Below are 15,978 nucleotides of genomic sequence, written 5' to 3' on the forward strand. Positions count from 1 at the left end.
TCAAAAAAATAACCTGGCGGTACTTTCAGTAGCTGTTGCTTTATTTGCTAATGTAGGCAGTTTAGCTCATTCTGTTGTTCGCAGTCAGGCCAACCATTGGATTCTAGTATTTCATTTATCCTTTTGGTCCCTAACGCTGAAGGGAAGAAGTCGCACACCAGGGAGTGCCTCCAGAGGAATGAGCCTGTCACGTGGGCAGAGGACACCTGCTCACTCCCTAGGACAGACCAAAGGGACCGCTGGTCTTATTACAACACAGCCACGTCTCTGGTGGCTTTCGTGATACAGTGGGAGAGTGGAATAGTTGTGGCAGGAGATGGCATGACCCGCAAGGCTGGAAATATTGGCTGTCCAGCCTTTTATTGAAAATGTTTGCCAACTCCTATCCCTGGCTTCCCAGGGAGGCTTAGTTGCAACCATCAATTAAAGGTGAGCTCAGGATCGAAGAGCTGCTGAATGAATCACCTCAGTAGCCACTGTCACACCCCCTCCCTGTGGGGGCTACTGGGGAGCTCTGGGGGCAGGGGTGTGCTTCTGCTTCTTGGCTCTCTCTCTTTTTTTTTTTTTAATATATTTTATTGATATTTCACAGAGAGGAAGAGAGAGGGATAGAGAGCTAGAAACATCGATGAGAGAGAAACATCGATCAGCTGCCTCCTGCACACCTCCCACTGGGGATGTGCCCACAACCAAGGTACATGCCCTTGACCGGAATCGAACCCGGGACCTTTCAGTCCGCAGGCCGACGCTCTATCCACTGAGCCAAACCGGTTTTGGCTTCTTGGCTCTCTCTTGCCTGACCTTACCATTGCTTCTTTTTTTGTTTGTATAATTGTACCTTCTGGTCTTACCTCCGAGCCCCACTGTGAGCCCTGGGCAGGTATAGCGGGCTTGGGAGAGCTTCCGTAGGTAGGTGGGTCACATTAACAGGCCAGGGGGTTCTGGCGCCTGTCTACTGCCCTCATCTCTCTGTTCTTTGATGTCTGTTACCCGCCATACTAAAAATAAAAACCAACCAGACAAGAACTCCTGGTCATTTAAGGAGAATCTTTATTTTGAATCTTTATTGTTGAAAGTATTACATATGTCCCTTTTTTTCTGTCATCAACCCACTGCAGCCCACCCCCGCCCCCCCATCGTCACCACCCCACTGTGTGTGTTCCATGGGTTATGCATCCTATATAATAAAAGGCCAGCGACTGTAACGGCATAACGACCAGAACAACCGATTGACCAGTCGCTATGAGGTGCATTGACCACCTCTCAGTCCCTCCTCTCAGCCCGCAGGCTCCAATCGCTGGATGGCCAACGGGGAACCACTGGGAACAGGGATGGGTGTCAGCAGCGGGGTGGGACTGGGACTGGTGAATGGGCGGAAGATGGCCCTGATAGCAGGCGAGGCCTAGGGACACTACCCGTGCATGATTTTGTGCGCTGGGCCTCTAGTATATACATAAAAGGCCTTTGGTTGATTACCTCCCACCCATCCATCCATCCTTGCCTTCCCTCCGAGATTCCACACTGTGTTCCATGCTTCCATGTCTCCGGATCCATTCATCATTTAAGGATAATCTTTAAAACAAACCTGGGACACCCCACTGTAGTGACCATCCATCCCTGGCCCTGCAGTGGAGCGAAAGGAACCTGAATCTGGCACCAATTCAGTTTGCAGATTGGGAATTGAGTTCTGGGGAGGAGACCTTGGAGGGATAGGGCAGTGTCTGGATTCTGGGCTTCTGGGCAGACGTGGACTGGCGCCTGCCAGGGTTGATGAGGAGGCCTGCTACAGGAGTCCTGGGCAGCACTGAAGCTGGTCAGAAATGCAGAGTCTCAGGCCCTACCCCAGGCCTACCCCATCAGAACCTGCATTCTAACAAGACCCCCGGCTGGTATGGATGAACGGTCCAATTGGAGAAGCACAGGCCTGAGGCCTTCTTAGGTTTTTAAACTTTCACCAGCCTCAGGCTTCCCGTTTCTTCACTTGTGGGGGAAAACCCACTGTTTTGAGTTTTAGGCCTGGGTTAGGCACAGGGAGCTAAGGTTTCTTAGGCATAGAGGTGGTTCATATCTTAGCTGGCTGCATGCTCCGTCTCCGTGAGGACAGAGGCCCTGTCCTGTCTCTACTGCCCTCCCAGCACCCAGCACTTTGTCTGACAGGTGGGTGTTCAGGAGACTGGCCCAGCAGGCGAATGAATGAGTGAGCGATGCCATGGCATCGGAGGCAGAGGTCAGCCTCACAGACTCTCTGCTCTGAGTCCCTGCATGCCAGAGACTGTTTTTCCTCTTATCTCAGAATGACAGGCCTGGCTTCTGTCACAGGAAGGCTGATTTTAGAATAGCATTCTCAGGGCAGAGGCCCGGGTCTGATGTGAGGACTGCAGGTGGCCAGGACTCAGCCTTAGTCCCGCTTTTGGTGCTTTGAAACGTTATTTCAGGTTTTGGCCACGGAGTATAAAACTGGGCATGTGCTTCATTAAGAGTAATCTTGAGCCCTAGCCGGTTTGGCTCAGTGGCTGGAGCATCAGACCACGGACTGAAGGATCCTTGTTTGATTCTTTGAAGGGTACGTACCTCGGTTGCAGGCTCAATCCCCGGCCCTGGTAGGGCAGTGCAGGAGGCAACCAGCTGATGTGTGTCTCCCACATCGGTGTTTCTCTCTTTTTCTCTGTCTCTCCCCATCTCTTCATTCTCTCTTAAAAAAGAAAAAAATGGAAAAACATCCTCCAGTGAGGATGAACAACAACAAAAAAGAATAATCTTGAGATGCAGAAGCACAAAGCAGAAGGCTGGACCAGGAATTCGGAAGGCCTGGCTTTTGGGCTGGGCCAGAGCTGACTGGGCAGGTTACTTCTCTCTTGCTTCAACCTCCCCCTTTTCTGAAACAAGGATTCAGTACTGGCCCTGCCTGTTGTGCAGAATGCATGTAAATGGGCTTACGTGTAGGGCTGCCAGTGTTGGACTGTTCCTCACCCAGTTTGCTTGCTCACCAGCTAATAAATAGTTACTCAGTGTTTATTTGAATGTATGTTGAACTTTGACACACTTTATTATATAATATACATTAATTGTAATTAAAAAAGACAAATATGAAAAAGAAAATCATCCTTCATTCTACCTACCGCCAGTCATAACTACTGTTAGATTTTTATGTTTGCCTTCCACATTTCCCCATGCATCCATTACATGTATATTCTTTTCTTGCAAACAGTTCAAAGCATGTGGCAGACATTTTTCCAATGCAGTGAATTTTGTTGGTGAACCTTATCTGCTCTATACCAAGTTGTGCCAAAACTTTAAAGGTTGCTCGAAGAGCTTTCTTGGTATTCTTTAGTTTATACTCATAACTGCAACTGGTAGTGAAGGTTGGGAGGGAGGGGCAGCCCCCTTCACCTGGGCAAAGGGCAGCAGAGCTAAAAACAAAATTCTGCTCCGTCAGCATTTTTATCCTCTGCATGTTCTGTCTGATGACTAAGTGGTCTTATCATTTGACCCACTTACTGTGATACTTTCTCTCTCTCTCTTTTTTTTATTGTTTGTTAATCTTCACCCGAACGTATTTTTTCCATTGATTTTTAGAGAGACTGGAAGGGAGGGGAGACACACACACACACACACACACACACACACACACACACACACACACACACACACACAGAGACTGGTTGCCCCTCACACTTGCCCTGACCAGGGCCCGGGATGTAGCCTGCAATGGAGGTTCGTGCCATCAATCAGAATCAAATCTGTGACCCTTTAGTCCAGCGGTAGCCAACTGGTGGTCCGTGAGGTCCGAAAGGTTGGCGACCCCTGCTTTACTTAGTCTGAGGGCCAACGCTAACCATTGAGCAGACGGGCCAAGGCTACTATGATACTTTCTTAGGGGCCAGCAGTATTCTTCTGTTCTTGTCCTTCTTTTTTGGCTTGACTTTACTCTTCTCTTCCCAGGTTTCTGCAGGTGATGCCAAGGCACAGAATGATGTGGGAAGTAGCCGTGCTGCTCAGCTTGGTCCTGGGAACTGGTGCTGTTCCCGAGGACGATCCCGAGGACGGAGGCAAGCACTGGGTGGTCATCGTGGCAGGCTCCAATGGCTGGTATAATTATAGGCACCAGGTAGGAAAATGGCTCATCTCTTCCTTTATGGCACTGGCATTCTGTAAACAGCCCTGGGCATCGGTAAAAGAGCAGACCTTTTAAAAAGCCATTTACACTCTTTTAGGCTGGCAAAGGGATGTGTTAACGAGGCTGTAGAGAACCCTCGTGTTCCTGGGGGGTTGTAAAATGGTACATCAGTTTCGGAAAGCAGTTTGTATTTCCTCAAAAAGGCCCCTGTGGAGTCACCTCAGTCTAACCAAGGTGTGTTTTTTTTTGTTGTTGTTGTTATTGTGGTGTTTTTTTTTGCATTTTAGGCATCTCATTTATTGGAAAGGAGACGTAATTAAATTCCATAAATGCCCCCCCAACAGACAGACACACACACACACACACACACACACACACACACACACACTAGTACTGGCTTGCTTACCCTGGAAATTTGGCAGATTCACTCAATGGACTTTCTAACCACGTGGTGGAATAATCAGGGTGATGAGGGCTGCAAAGTAATATTTATACAGATTTGGCCTCAATGTTTATCCCTCTCCTCACTTCTCTTTCTCATGCAAATGTTTTGTGTCTAATTAACATCATTAGCATCTTGAACCAAAATGCCAAGTTGCTTTGAAAAATGAGAGCAAACTTGAATTTTGGTGCCTGATAGGTTCATTGAATTCCAGCCACCATCCAGCATCGTGTTTGAACGGAAGTTCAAGAGATATAAAGTTCTGATGTCATGAGATTGCCCCTGGTACACTTCAGAAGTCCAATGAACACTGGCACTTCACTGAGAAAACCTGACACCAACTTAAGTGACGAGGGCGTTGATAGATGCCCGTGAGCCCCCTCAGGGAAAGCAAGCAGACAGAGCATCAGGGGCGGTCTATGGAGCTGGGCTGATTGTCTATTTTGGAAAATGTTCACTGATTTTTCAAGTCTGATATAGAAATATCTCTAAAAGGAGAGATCCCTTAGCTCTGTCTCTGCAGATCCCTCATCTCCAGCACCCGAGTCCCAAAATGCCAGGAGCGGTTTGGAGGTGTCCAGCTTCTCGGTGTCTGGGTATTCCCTCAGATACTCAGCTCACACATAAAGTTGTCTTTAATGAAACTTCACTTAGCCCTTAGCGAAATCTCCCAGAAAATTATGGCCGAGCCAAGAAAACACCCTCACACATGATTCTGTGCTTCTGGGAGAACCCCAAGAGACCGTTTCAAACCCAGGAGACCTTGGGAGAAGGTGTTTTAAAATGTCATGCCGTCCAGGAATTAAGATGGAAGGTAACTGACTCCTGTGGCATTTGCTAAGACATGACATCTTGGCAGAGCCCATGAATTCAAGGTGTTTACCATTTAGTTACTGGATTCTCAGTATATTGTTTACCATTAGTTATTGGATTCTCCGTGTAATGAGGCAGAAACATGAATCAAGAGGTTGAATCAGTCCTGACTGGTTTGGCTCAGTGGATAGAGCATAGGCCTGCGAACTGAAGGGTCCTGGGTTCGATTCCAGTCAAGGGCACGTAACTTGGTTGCGGGCACATCCCCAGTAGGGGGTGTGCAGGAGGCAGCTGATCGATGTTTCTCTCTCATCGATGTTTCTAACTCTCTATCCCTCTCCCTTCCTTTCTGTAAAAATCAATAAAATATTAAAAAAAAAAAAAAGAGGTTGAATCAGCTCGAAGTGGCAGCGATAAGTGCTAGCTGAAGGCATTGACTTCATCCAGGGAGGGCTGTGGGAATGCTGGGGAGATGAAGAGAGGAGAGTCATTAACTATGGTAGCGAGAACCTTCTGAAACCTCAAGAAGATTACCTTTCTCCTCCCTGCAGTTTCCAAAGCTCTGAAGCTGCTGTTTGAGTGAGTTGCATGTTGTTAACTGTGGAGAGTGACCTAAATTTCTGTCTGAGCCAAACTTCAGAAGGTGGAAAACCTTCTCTGGGAGAATGGCTACATTGTGTGCATGTTTCTCCTTAGAGCAGTGGTTCTCAATCCTTCCAATGCCGCAACCCTCCAACACAGTTCCTCATATTGTGGCGACCCCCAGCCATAAAACCACTTTCATTGCTACTTCATAACTGCAACCCCGCCACTGTCACGAATCGCAATGCAAATGTCTGTGTTTTCCGATGGTTAACCAAGGTTTTTAACCTTGGTGCTGTTGACATGTGGGACCAGGTTACTCTTTGGGAGTCTGTCCTGTAGGATGGTTAGCAGCGTCCTGGACCTCTACCCACTAGAAACCAGGAGCATCACCCACCCCAGTCTTCACCAGGTGTCCCTAGTTGAGGCCCACTGGTCATCACCTTCCTGTTATAGAGAAGGAAGCTGAGACTAAAAGAGAGGAAGTGACTTCCCTGAGGCCACACAGAAGTTGAGGTACAGACAGGACTCAAGCCCAGGGGTCTGGCCAAAGCCTCTTTGCCCTCCAGGCCTCTGCCTGCTGCTCTCCGTACCCTTCTCCCCGTCTTTCCTGGCATTTCCAACAAATCAGCCTGGCAGAAGTTAGAGCAAAAAGATGGTGCAACCACTTTGGGAAACAGCCTGGCAGTTCCTTAAAAGGTTAAACAGAGAGTTACCATATGACCCAGCGATTCCACTGCTAGGCACACACCCAAGAGAAATGAACACATATGTTCTCACAAAAACCTGTACTTGAATGATCATAGCAGTATTATTCATCATAGCCAGAAAGTGGAAACAATCCAAGTGTCCATCAGCTGATGAATGGATAAACAAAGTGTGGTCTGTCCACAGGGGATGTTATTGGTCATGAAAAGGAATACAGTACCGATACCTCAACACGGATGGCCTTAAGAACATGCTAAATAAAAGAAGCCAGTTGCACAGGACCACGTATTGTAAGGTCCCATTTACATTAAATGTCCAGAATAGGGAAATCTACAGAGGCTGAATGTCGGTGAGTGGTTGCCAGGGTCTGGGTGGAGGGGACAATGGGGAATGGCTGCTAAAGGGTATGGGATCTCCTTTAGGAAGATGAAAATATTCTAGAATTAGATAGTGGTTATGGTTGCGTGACTTTGTGAATATACTAGAAACCACAGGGTTGTATATTTTAAAAGACTGACTTTTATGATATGTGAATTATACCTCAATAAAGTTGTAATTTAGCCCTTGCCGGTTTGGCTCAATGGATAGAGTGTTGGCCTGTGGACTGAAGGGTCCTGGGTTCAATTTCAGTCAAGGGCACATGCCTGGGTTATGGGCTCAATCCCCAGCAGGAGGCAGCTGATCAGTGGTTCTCTCTCATCATTGATGTTTCTCTCTCTCCCTCTCCCTTCCTCTCTGAAATCAATAAAAATAAATAAATGAATAAATGAATAAAGTTGTAATTTAAGAAGCCATTTCATTTTGTATTTCTCAGAAACTGGATGCCTAGACCCTCACAGTATGGGCTGAACTGTCCTAGAGCCTTTTACACAGTGCACTCATTTAGTCCCTGTCGTGGGTTATATGCTGTAGTTCTGGTTCTCATTCCCTCTTTGCGAGTGAGTGGGCCGAGGCAGGGAAAAGGTCAGCACTTGACCCAGTGTGGTCAGATGGCAAGTGCCGAGCCTGGATTCAAACCCAGTCCGGTGAGCTCTGGAGCAGCACTGTCCAGTAGGACAGCCACATGTGTCGTGGTGAATTTTCTAGTAGCTACAGTTTTAAAAAGTAAAAAAAAAAAAATAGGTGGAATTAACCTTATCTTATTTAACCCAATATATCCAAACTATTATCATTTTACTGGTAATCGACATAAAAAGTTGATAACAAGATGCCTTACATTTTTTATTTGGTACTAAGTCATTGGAATCCAGTGTGCATTTATATTCACGGTGCGTTCGGTTCAGACGGGCGCATTTGAAGTGCTAATCGCTGTGCTTGGCCAGTGGCTGTGTATGTGCCAATGCAGGCCTCTCGTCTGTGTTCCTGATGGCTGGGCAGTGTCTCCGCATCTGGGTGTCGGTTTTCTTTTTTTTCTCTTTTAAATAGATTTTTATTGATTTCAGGTAGGAAGGAAGAGAGATAGAAACATCAATGAGGGAATCATTGATTAGCTGAGTCCTGCACGCCCCCTACTGGGGATCGAGCCTGCAACCCGAGCACATGCCCTTGACCGGAATCAAACCTGGGACCCTTTAGTCTGCAGGCTGACGCTCTATCCACTGAGCCAAACCAGCTAGGGCTGGGTGTCGGTTTTCTTATCTGTTGGGTAGGGGGTTGTTTAGATAAGCTCTTTCGAGCTCTAAAATTGATGATCATTGAATGACATTTGTATGCTAGCTGAATAGGACATTTGGCTTTCTTAAAAACTTGTCACAGCAAAATGACCCTTTTTCCTTTTAATACTTAACAACAGGCCTGACCCATTTCCAGAGAAGCAACCCGAGTCCGCAGCTCTCGACTCCCTGGCTCTTCCTCCCCGCTTCCCACAAGGTAGAAAGATGAGGTACTCAGTATGGGTCACCGATAGTGAACAGGCTGATTCATCAGCCACCCTGGTTTTCATACAACCAACTTTAAAAAAATATTGGTTAAACATTATTAAGTGTAGGTATCCAATGAACCGTTGCACCCAGAAAACCTTTTATTTCCCCCTCTAAGTGTTGCTGGTTTCCCTGGGTAAAATACTTAACATTGAAATAAAGGGAAGCAAGGGAAAAGAAGTGGCCGCAGCCTGAAATAGTTGTCCCTAAATGAGGGAGGACGACAGTGCTGAGGCCACAGAGGCCGAGCAGAGAGGAAACACATGTGCTGAGTCATTGCTGACCTCAGCCCCTATCCCTGCGGGCCTGATTCCGTTCCCAGCCAGCTGCCAACGTTTGCTTTCTTGACTTTGAAGGCTAATCATTAAAAGCATTTGAGCCCGGCCGGCTGGCATGGCTCAGTGGTTGAGCATCGACCTGTGAACCAGGAGGTTGGGGCACATGCGGGGGGTTGTGAGCTCAATCCTCAGTGTGGGGTGTGCAGGAGGCAGCTGATCAATTATTCTCTCTTGTCATTGATGTTTCTATCTCCCTCTCCCTCTCCCTTCCTCTCTGTATTAAAAAAAAAAAAAAAAAAGCATCTGAAAGAACTTTCCCTGTTAGAACCTATATAGACCTTTAAATACACTTTTTAATATATTTTATTGATTTTTTACAGAGAGGAAGAGGGAAGGATAGAGAGTTAGAAACATCGATGAGAGAGAAACATCGATCAGCTGCCTCCTGCACACCCCCTACTGGGGATGTGCCCACAACCGAGGTACATACCCTTGACCGGAATCGAACCCGGGACCCTTCAGTCCACAGCCAACGCTCCACCCACTGAGCCAAACCGGCCAGGGCTAAATACATTTTTATAAAGGCGTACATTTTCCTTGGATTAAGACAGCACTCATTATCACAAATTTCTTAATTGCACACCAGGCACAATTAAGTCATTGCTAAGTGCTTTTCTGTGCTTTGTCTTGACCGAATTGGATTTCCGTTTTTGGCTGGGAGTCATGGGTGACATTCTGAGTGTGGGGAGGGTAAGGCCTGGGGATGGCGGATGACCGCAGTGGTGGGGGCGTAAGCCAGCTTCCAGCGAGGAGGTGAGGGGGAGAGGTCCTGAAGTGCAGGCAGCCCATCCATGGTGAGGGCTGTACAGTCTGTCCTCTGACAGGCTGGTGAAGGGAAAAGACGTGGGTCCTGCGGAGCAATGGAGCTGGAGGTGGGTTTCTTTCAGGACTGAGGTTTGAGCCTGTGGAGAAGGAAGATCTAAGGCCTGGGAATGGCGGTGGGGTGGTGGTTGATGTATGTTGAAGGTGAAGTTCTTTGTTATCAGGAGCTGGGAGGAGAGCCAGGTGTTATCAGAAGAAAGGGTGCATGTGCCCCATTATCACCTTTTCAAAACAGCTTAACTAGGCATAAGTTTACTAATACAAGTCGTAAGTCACCTATGATAATTGTACAGCTAAGTGGTTTTTAGTAAAGTCATACAGTGGTGCAAGCCTCGCCACAGTCTAGTTTTAGGACAACTTCCATCATTCTAGAAAGGTCCCTGGTGCCCTTTGCAGCCAGTCCTCCCTGTTTCTTCCCAAGCCCTTGTAACCATGGATCTGCTCTGTCTCTATTGTTTTGCCTTCTCTGGAAACTTCTTATAAATGGAATCAGACAATATGTAGTCTTGTGTGTCTAGCTTTTCACTTAGCATAATGTTTTTTTTTTTAATGTATTTTATTGATTTTTTTACAGAGAGGAAGGGAGAGGGATAGAGAGTTAGAAACATTGATGAGAGAGAAACATCCATCAGCTGCCTCCTGCACACGCCCTACTGGGGATGTGCCCGCAACCAAGATACATGCCTTTGACTGGAATAGAACCTGGGACCCTTCAGTCCGCAGGCCGATGTTCTATCCACTGAGCCAAACCGGTTAGGGCAGCATAATGTTTTTGCCGTTAATCAATCCATGTTGTTGCAAAGTATCAGTTTTATATTTAAAAAGAGAAGCACGCTTTTAAAGGGCACGTGGGAAGGGACTAGGAAAGAGGGCAGGGCAGGACTGAGGGCAATGCAGTTAGCACAGGAGGGCTGTCCTTGTCCAGGCCAGAGGCAGCGCAGGATCTGAAAGAGTGCGGGCTTTGGACCTGCACACACCACAGGCGTCAGTCCTGCTCTCCACTCCCTGCCCTATTAGTTTGAGCATATTACGTAATCTCCCTTTGAACCTCTGGTTCCCTCTGGACGAAGTTGAGGTGGTGGTGGGCTCAGGGAGGCAACCCTACAAAGCCCACGCTCTGGGCCAGTGCTCAGAGCAATGTCAGGAGGTGAGGTTAGGTGTACACCTGTGGGATGAGCAGACCATGGGAACCCCTTCCCAACTCCTTCCTGGCTCGAAGGTGGACCCCTTCACAGTGACTGAGATCAGAGCGTGCCAACTGTATTGGCCTTTGTTCCAAGCAGGCTGTCCGTCTAGCTGACAGTTGGCCCGAGGTGGAGGCATCAGGAGCAGACAACGGCAGGCCAGGGGCTGCAGCAGGCAGTCACGGGATGCATTAGTACGCCCATCGGAACTCCCAATGCTAGCGCTGAAACATGCTGAGCCATGGTGATCTCTGCTCAGTAGTCCCAAGGGTCAAGTCTTGCTCAATTCCCTCCCCTCAAATGTTACCTCATATGGCCCTTCTGTTTTTAAGGGGAAAAATTTATATAGGACAGATATGTTCAAGGGAAGTGAGTCAAGTAGCCTTCAACACCATTTCCAAATTTTTTGATTGGTTTCACCCTACTTTTATTTCTTTTGAGTGCCAGTAAATACTTGACTCATACAAAGAACCCCCGTGAGTTCAAGTTAGAGGCAACCAGGTACCTCCAAGGACCCACGAGAGAATTGAGACGTGCCTTTGAGACCACTGTGTGGAGTGGACGATGGCACCAGGCATGGGGGGATTGGAACCTGGGTTTGAAGCACTGTGCCCTTCTGAGCTTGTTTCCATCCATGATTTCCTGTCAAGGCAATGTGAGGAGTCCAACCAGTGTGGGAGAGCACTAACCTGGGACATGCCGAACCTGCCCTTTTTAAAAGATACAACTTTATAGAAACACTAGAGGATCATTGCACGAAGATTCGTGCAATAGGCCTTCCTTCCCCTGGCTGCCGGCATCGGTTTTCCTCCAGCACCGGTTTTCCTCCCGCACCCAGACCCAGGCCTTCGCTCTGGCTGGAGCCTTCAGTCTTTGCTCCAGCTGGAGCACTGCTCCTGTAGCCCTCCGCCCCGTGCCCTCCCCCTCATAGCAGGCGTCCTGCCCCACCTGGCCGCTCCGGGCCTGCATGTGTGCTGCCCAGAGGCCTGGAGTGGCTGGGGGGCGGGGCCACGCCATCTTTGTAGGGTTAATTTCCATACTCACTCCTGATTGGCTGGTGGGCATCATGAAGTGATAGTCAATTTGCATGTTTCTCTTTTATTAGTGTAGATGTTTCACATATCACATGTAATTCATCCATTCCAGGTGCATACTCAATGATTTTTTAAGTAAATTTACCAAGTTGTGCAAACATCATAAATTAGTTTTAGAACATTTCCATCTTCCCAGTAAGGCCCCTCACACCTATTGGCGGTCCCTTACCCCCTGCTACCACTAACCTACTTTCTGTCTCCACAGATTTGCCATTTCTGAACATTGCATGTACATGGAGCTATGCAACATGTAGTCTTTTTTTTTTTTTTAATATATTTTATTGATATTTCACAGAGAGGAAGGGAGAGGGTTAGAGAGCTAGAAACATCGATGAGAGAGAAACATCGATCAGCTGCCTCCTGCACACCTCCCACTGAGGATGTGCCCACAACCAAGGTACATGCCCCTGACCGGAATCGAACCCGGGACCTTTCAGTCCGCAGGCCGATGCTCTATCCACTGAGCCAAACCGGTTTCGGCGACATGTAGTCTTTTGTGTCTAGCTTTTGTTAGTGTGATGTTTGTGAGGTTTATCTGTGTTGTAGCATGTGTCAGGACTTTATTTTTATTGCCAGAGAGTGTTAAATCGTGTGGCTAGACCACATTCTGTCAGTCCATTTACCAGTTGGTGGACATTTGGGTTGTTTCCATTTCTTGCCTGCTATGAACAACACTGCCAGAACATTTGTGTGGATTAATGTTTTTGTTTCTTTTGGGCAGATAAAGTAGAGTAGATTTGCTGGGTCATATGGCAAATTTATGTTTAACTTTTTAAGATACTGTTAAACTTTTCCAAAGTGACTGCATCATTTTACATTCCCTCAACAGTTAATGGAGGTTCTAGTTTCTCCACATTCTCTCTAACACTAGTTTTGTCTGTCTAGCTGTGAAGTGGTTTCTCATTGTGGCATATATACTGTATATTTTAATTAATCTTAGAGAGGGGGAAAGGAGGAGGTAGAGAGAAAAAAACATTGATGTGGCAGAGATATACATTGATCAGTTGCCCCCTGCACAGAGCCCTGACTGGGGATCGAACCTGCAACCTAGGCATGTTCCCTGACTGGGAATTGAACCCACAACCTTCTGGTGCATGGGACAACATCTTCAACTGAGGCACACTGGCAAGGGCACAATGTAGTTTTAATTTGCATTTCCCTAGTAACTAATGATATTAGGATCTTTTTGTATGCTTATTAGCCATTCATGTATCTTCTTTTTTTAAATTGAATTTATTGGAGTTACATTGGTTAATAAAACTATTTTGAATATTTCACACCAATCCTTTCTGGCCTGAAGTGTTTGTTGGGAAATCAGTTGGCAGCCTTATGGGCGTTCCCTTATAGGTAACTGTCTTTCTCTTGCTGCTCTTAAGGTTCTCTCTTTATCTTTAACCTTTGCCATTTTAATTATGATGTGTCTTGGTGTGGGCCTCTTTGGATTCATCTTGTTTGAGATTCTCTGGGCTTCCTGGACTTGCATGTCTTTTCCTTCACCAGGTTAGGGAAGTGTTCAGCCATTATTTCTTCAAACATATTCTTGATCCCTTGCTCTCTCTCTCTCTTTTCCGATATGTCTATGACAGGGATGCTGTTACGGTTGTTGTCCCTTAGACTTTCCTCATTTTTTAAATTTCTTTTTTCTTTTTTTTTTTTTTTTTCCTGCTTAGGTGTTTTCTGTTATCTTGTCCTCTAAATTGCTAATTCAATCTTCTGTTTCATCTAACTAACCTGCTGCCCATTCCTTCTAGTATATTCTTCATTTCAGATATTGTGTTCTTTATTTCTGACTTTTTTTTTTAATGGTTTCTATGTCCTTCTTCATGTTTACTATCTCTTTAAGTTCTCACTGAGATCATTCATTCTTCTCCTAAGTCCTTGAGCATCCTTATAACCATTGTTTTGAACTTTGCTCTGATATCTTGTTGGCCTCCATTTCATTTAATTCTTTTTCTGGGGATTTCTCCTGTTTTGTTTTTTCATTTGGGACTTGTTTCTTTGTCTCCTATTTTGTCTGGTTTTTGTGTTTGTCTCTGTGTATTGGGTAGATCTTCTATGACTTCCAAACTTGTTATGGTGGTTTTATGTTCCAGGTGTCTTGTGGGGCTCAATGGCGCAATTTTCCAGATCACCTGAGCTCCGTGCCCAGGAATGTCTGTTTTGTGGATTATGTGCTCCCTCCTGTTGTAGTTGAGTCTTGAATGCTGTTGGCCTATTTGTAGGTGGGGTTAACCGTCAGTCTGGCTGACTACAAGAACAGACCTCAATCACATGTTGTATGAGCCACTGTGTAGGGCTGCCGCCCTAGGAGGAGTTGTTTCCAGCAAGGTCTGGAGCCTGCCAGGATCTCCCTTTGGGTGTACTGCCTGTGTGATTAGTTGGGCCAACTTCTGTTGTGGTCTGAAGCCCACCACTGGTTGTGCTGGTTCTGGGTCCACTTGGGTGGGTTTCCAGTGCAGGTCGGTGTCAGATGCTGCCTGTAACCAGCCTTGGGCTACCTGTCTGGAACTACCACATAATCTACTTATTTGGCTGCCTCTGCCGGGCCTGGGTGTGTGTGTTGTATATCTTCTTAAGTGATCTTTACTCAAATCTTTTTTTTTTTTTTTGCTAGGTTGGCTATCTTATCTTATTAAAGAACAAGAGTTCTTTGCAAATTCTGACAAGTCCTGTTAGATAATGTGTTTTGCAAATATTGTCTCTTACTCGGTTGCTTGTCTTCTCATTTTCTTAATGGTGTCTTTTGAAGTGCTAAGGTTTGTTATTTTGATGATATCCAATTTATCAGATTTTTTCTTTTATAAACCAGACTTTTGGTAATATATCTGTGACATTTTTGCAGTTGTAACTCAAGGTTCCAAAGATTTTTTGTTGTCTTCCAACAGTTTTGTTTTAGCCCTTACATAAGTCTATGATCCATTTTGACCTAATTTTCGTGTTGAGATTGAAATGAGGGCCTAAATTCATCTCTTTTCATGTGGATATCCAAATAGTCTCAGCACCATTTGTTGAAAGACTGTTCTTTCCCCGGAATAGTTTTGAAATCAGGAAGTGAAAGTCCTCCAGCTCTGTTCGTTTTCAAAATTTGTCTATTCTAGGTCTTTTGCAATTTTATATAAATTTCAGGATCATCCTGTCAATTTCTGCAAAAACCTGCTGATCTTTTAAAAAAAGTTTTCTAGTGCTAAGTCTTCTGATCCATGAATATGAGATGCCTGTTTGTCTAGATCTTTAATTTCCCTCAGCAGTCTCCTGTAATTTGCAGTGTGAGAGCACTGATTTTGTTAGATTTACTCTGTAAGTTTTTGTTTTTTAATGAGCCTGCGTTCAGACAGGAGTAATAAATAATAGGTGAGTTGGTGGGTGTGTCTGCTCATTTCCACTATCATTGTAAGGGTGAGTTAAATCTGACATAATACTGATTTTCTTTTAAAGGCTCTTGTTACCTGTGGATGCAGTGGTGGCGGTTTGTATGTGCGCACGCATGTGTGTGTATGCGTGCGTGTAGACCACATATATGTTAACTGCCTGATGAATAAGAGCTTGGATAATGGGGTGGAGTGAGATTTAAAAAATTGGGTGCAAAAATATAAATGTATATGTTCTAAAATAATTTAAAGACCTGACCAATAGGGAACGACGCACAGCATGCCTTCCTGGAGAAAGAACGTGTTGCTCATTAGAACTCCAAACCTGGCCGCCTTCTAGGCAAAATCTCAGGCTTGCTGAAATCATGTCTCCCAGGCAGATGCGTGTCACGCCTACCAGATCGTCCACCGCAATGGGATTCCCGACGAGCAGATCGTCGTGATGATGTATGATGACATCGCCAGCTCTGAAGAGTAAGTACGCAGTGCTTTTGTGGGTGGCGTCCTTACACCAGTGCCCTAACATTAGGATTAAACAGACTCGCAGGTGGAATTTCACAGGGCTGCTTCATGTAGAGCTTTGAACATAGC

General features: G+C 46.0%; 1 protein-coding gene across 2 annotated transcripts in view; it reads left to right on the forward strand.

The window, feature by feature from the left end:
• The window catches only part of LGMN (legumain), a 36,937-nt gene that overhangs the window by 7,235 nt on the left and 13,724 nt on the right, over positions 1-15,978 (forward strand). For both annotated transcript variants that reach the window (XM_080665036.1, XM_080665037.1), the window contains exons 2-3: positions 3,943-4,108; positions 15,764-15,861. In XM_080665036.1, the coding sequence (XP_080521162.1) occupies positions 3,956-4,108; positions 15,764-15,861 (251 nt within the window). In that variant the 5' untranslated portion in view covers positions 3,943-3,955. The remainder of the gene's footprint in view (positions 1-3,942; positions 4,109-15,763; positions 15,862-15,978) is intronic.

This window comes from Plecotus auritus (genome assembly GCF_963455305.1).
Source record: "Plecotus auritus genome assembly, chromosome: 1".
Lineage (NCBI taxonomy): Eukaryota > Metazoa > Chordata > Mammalia > Chiroptera > Vespertilionidae > Plecotus > Plecotus auritus.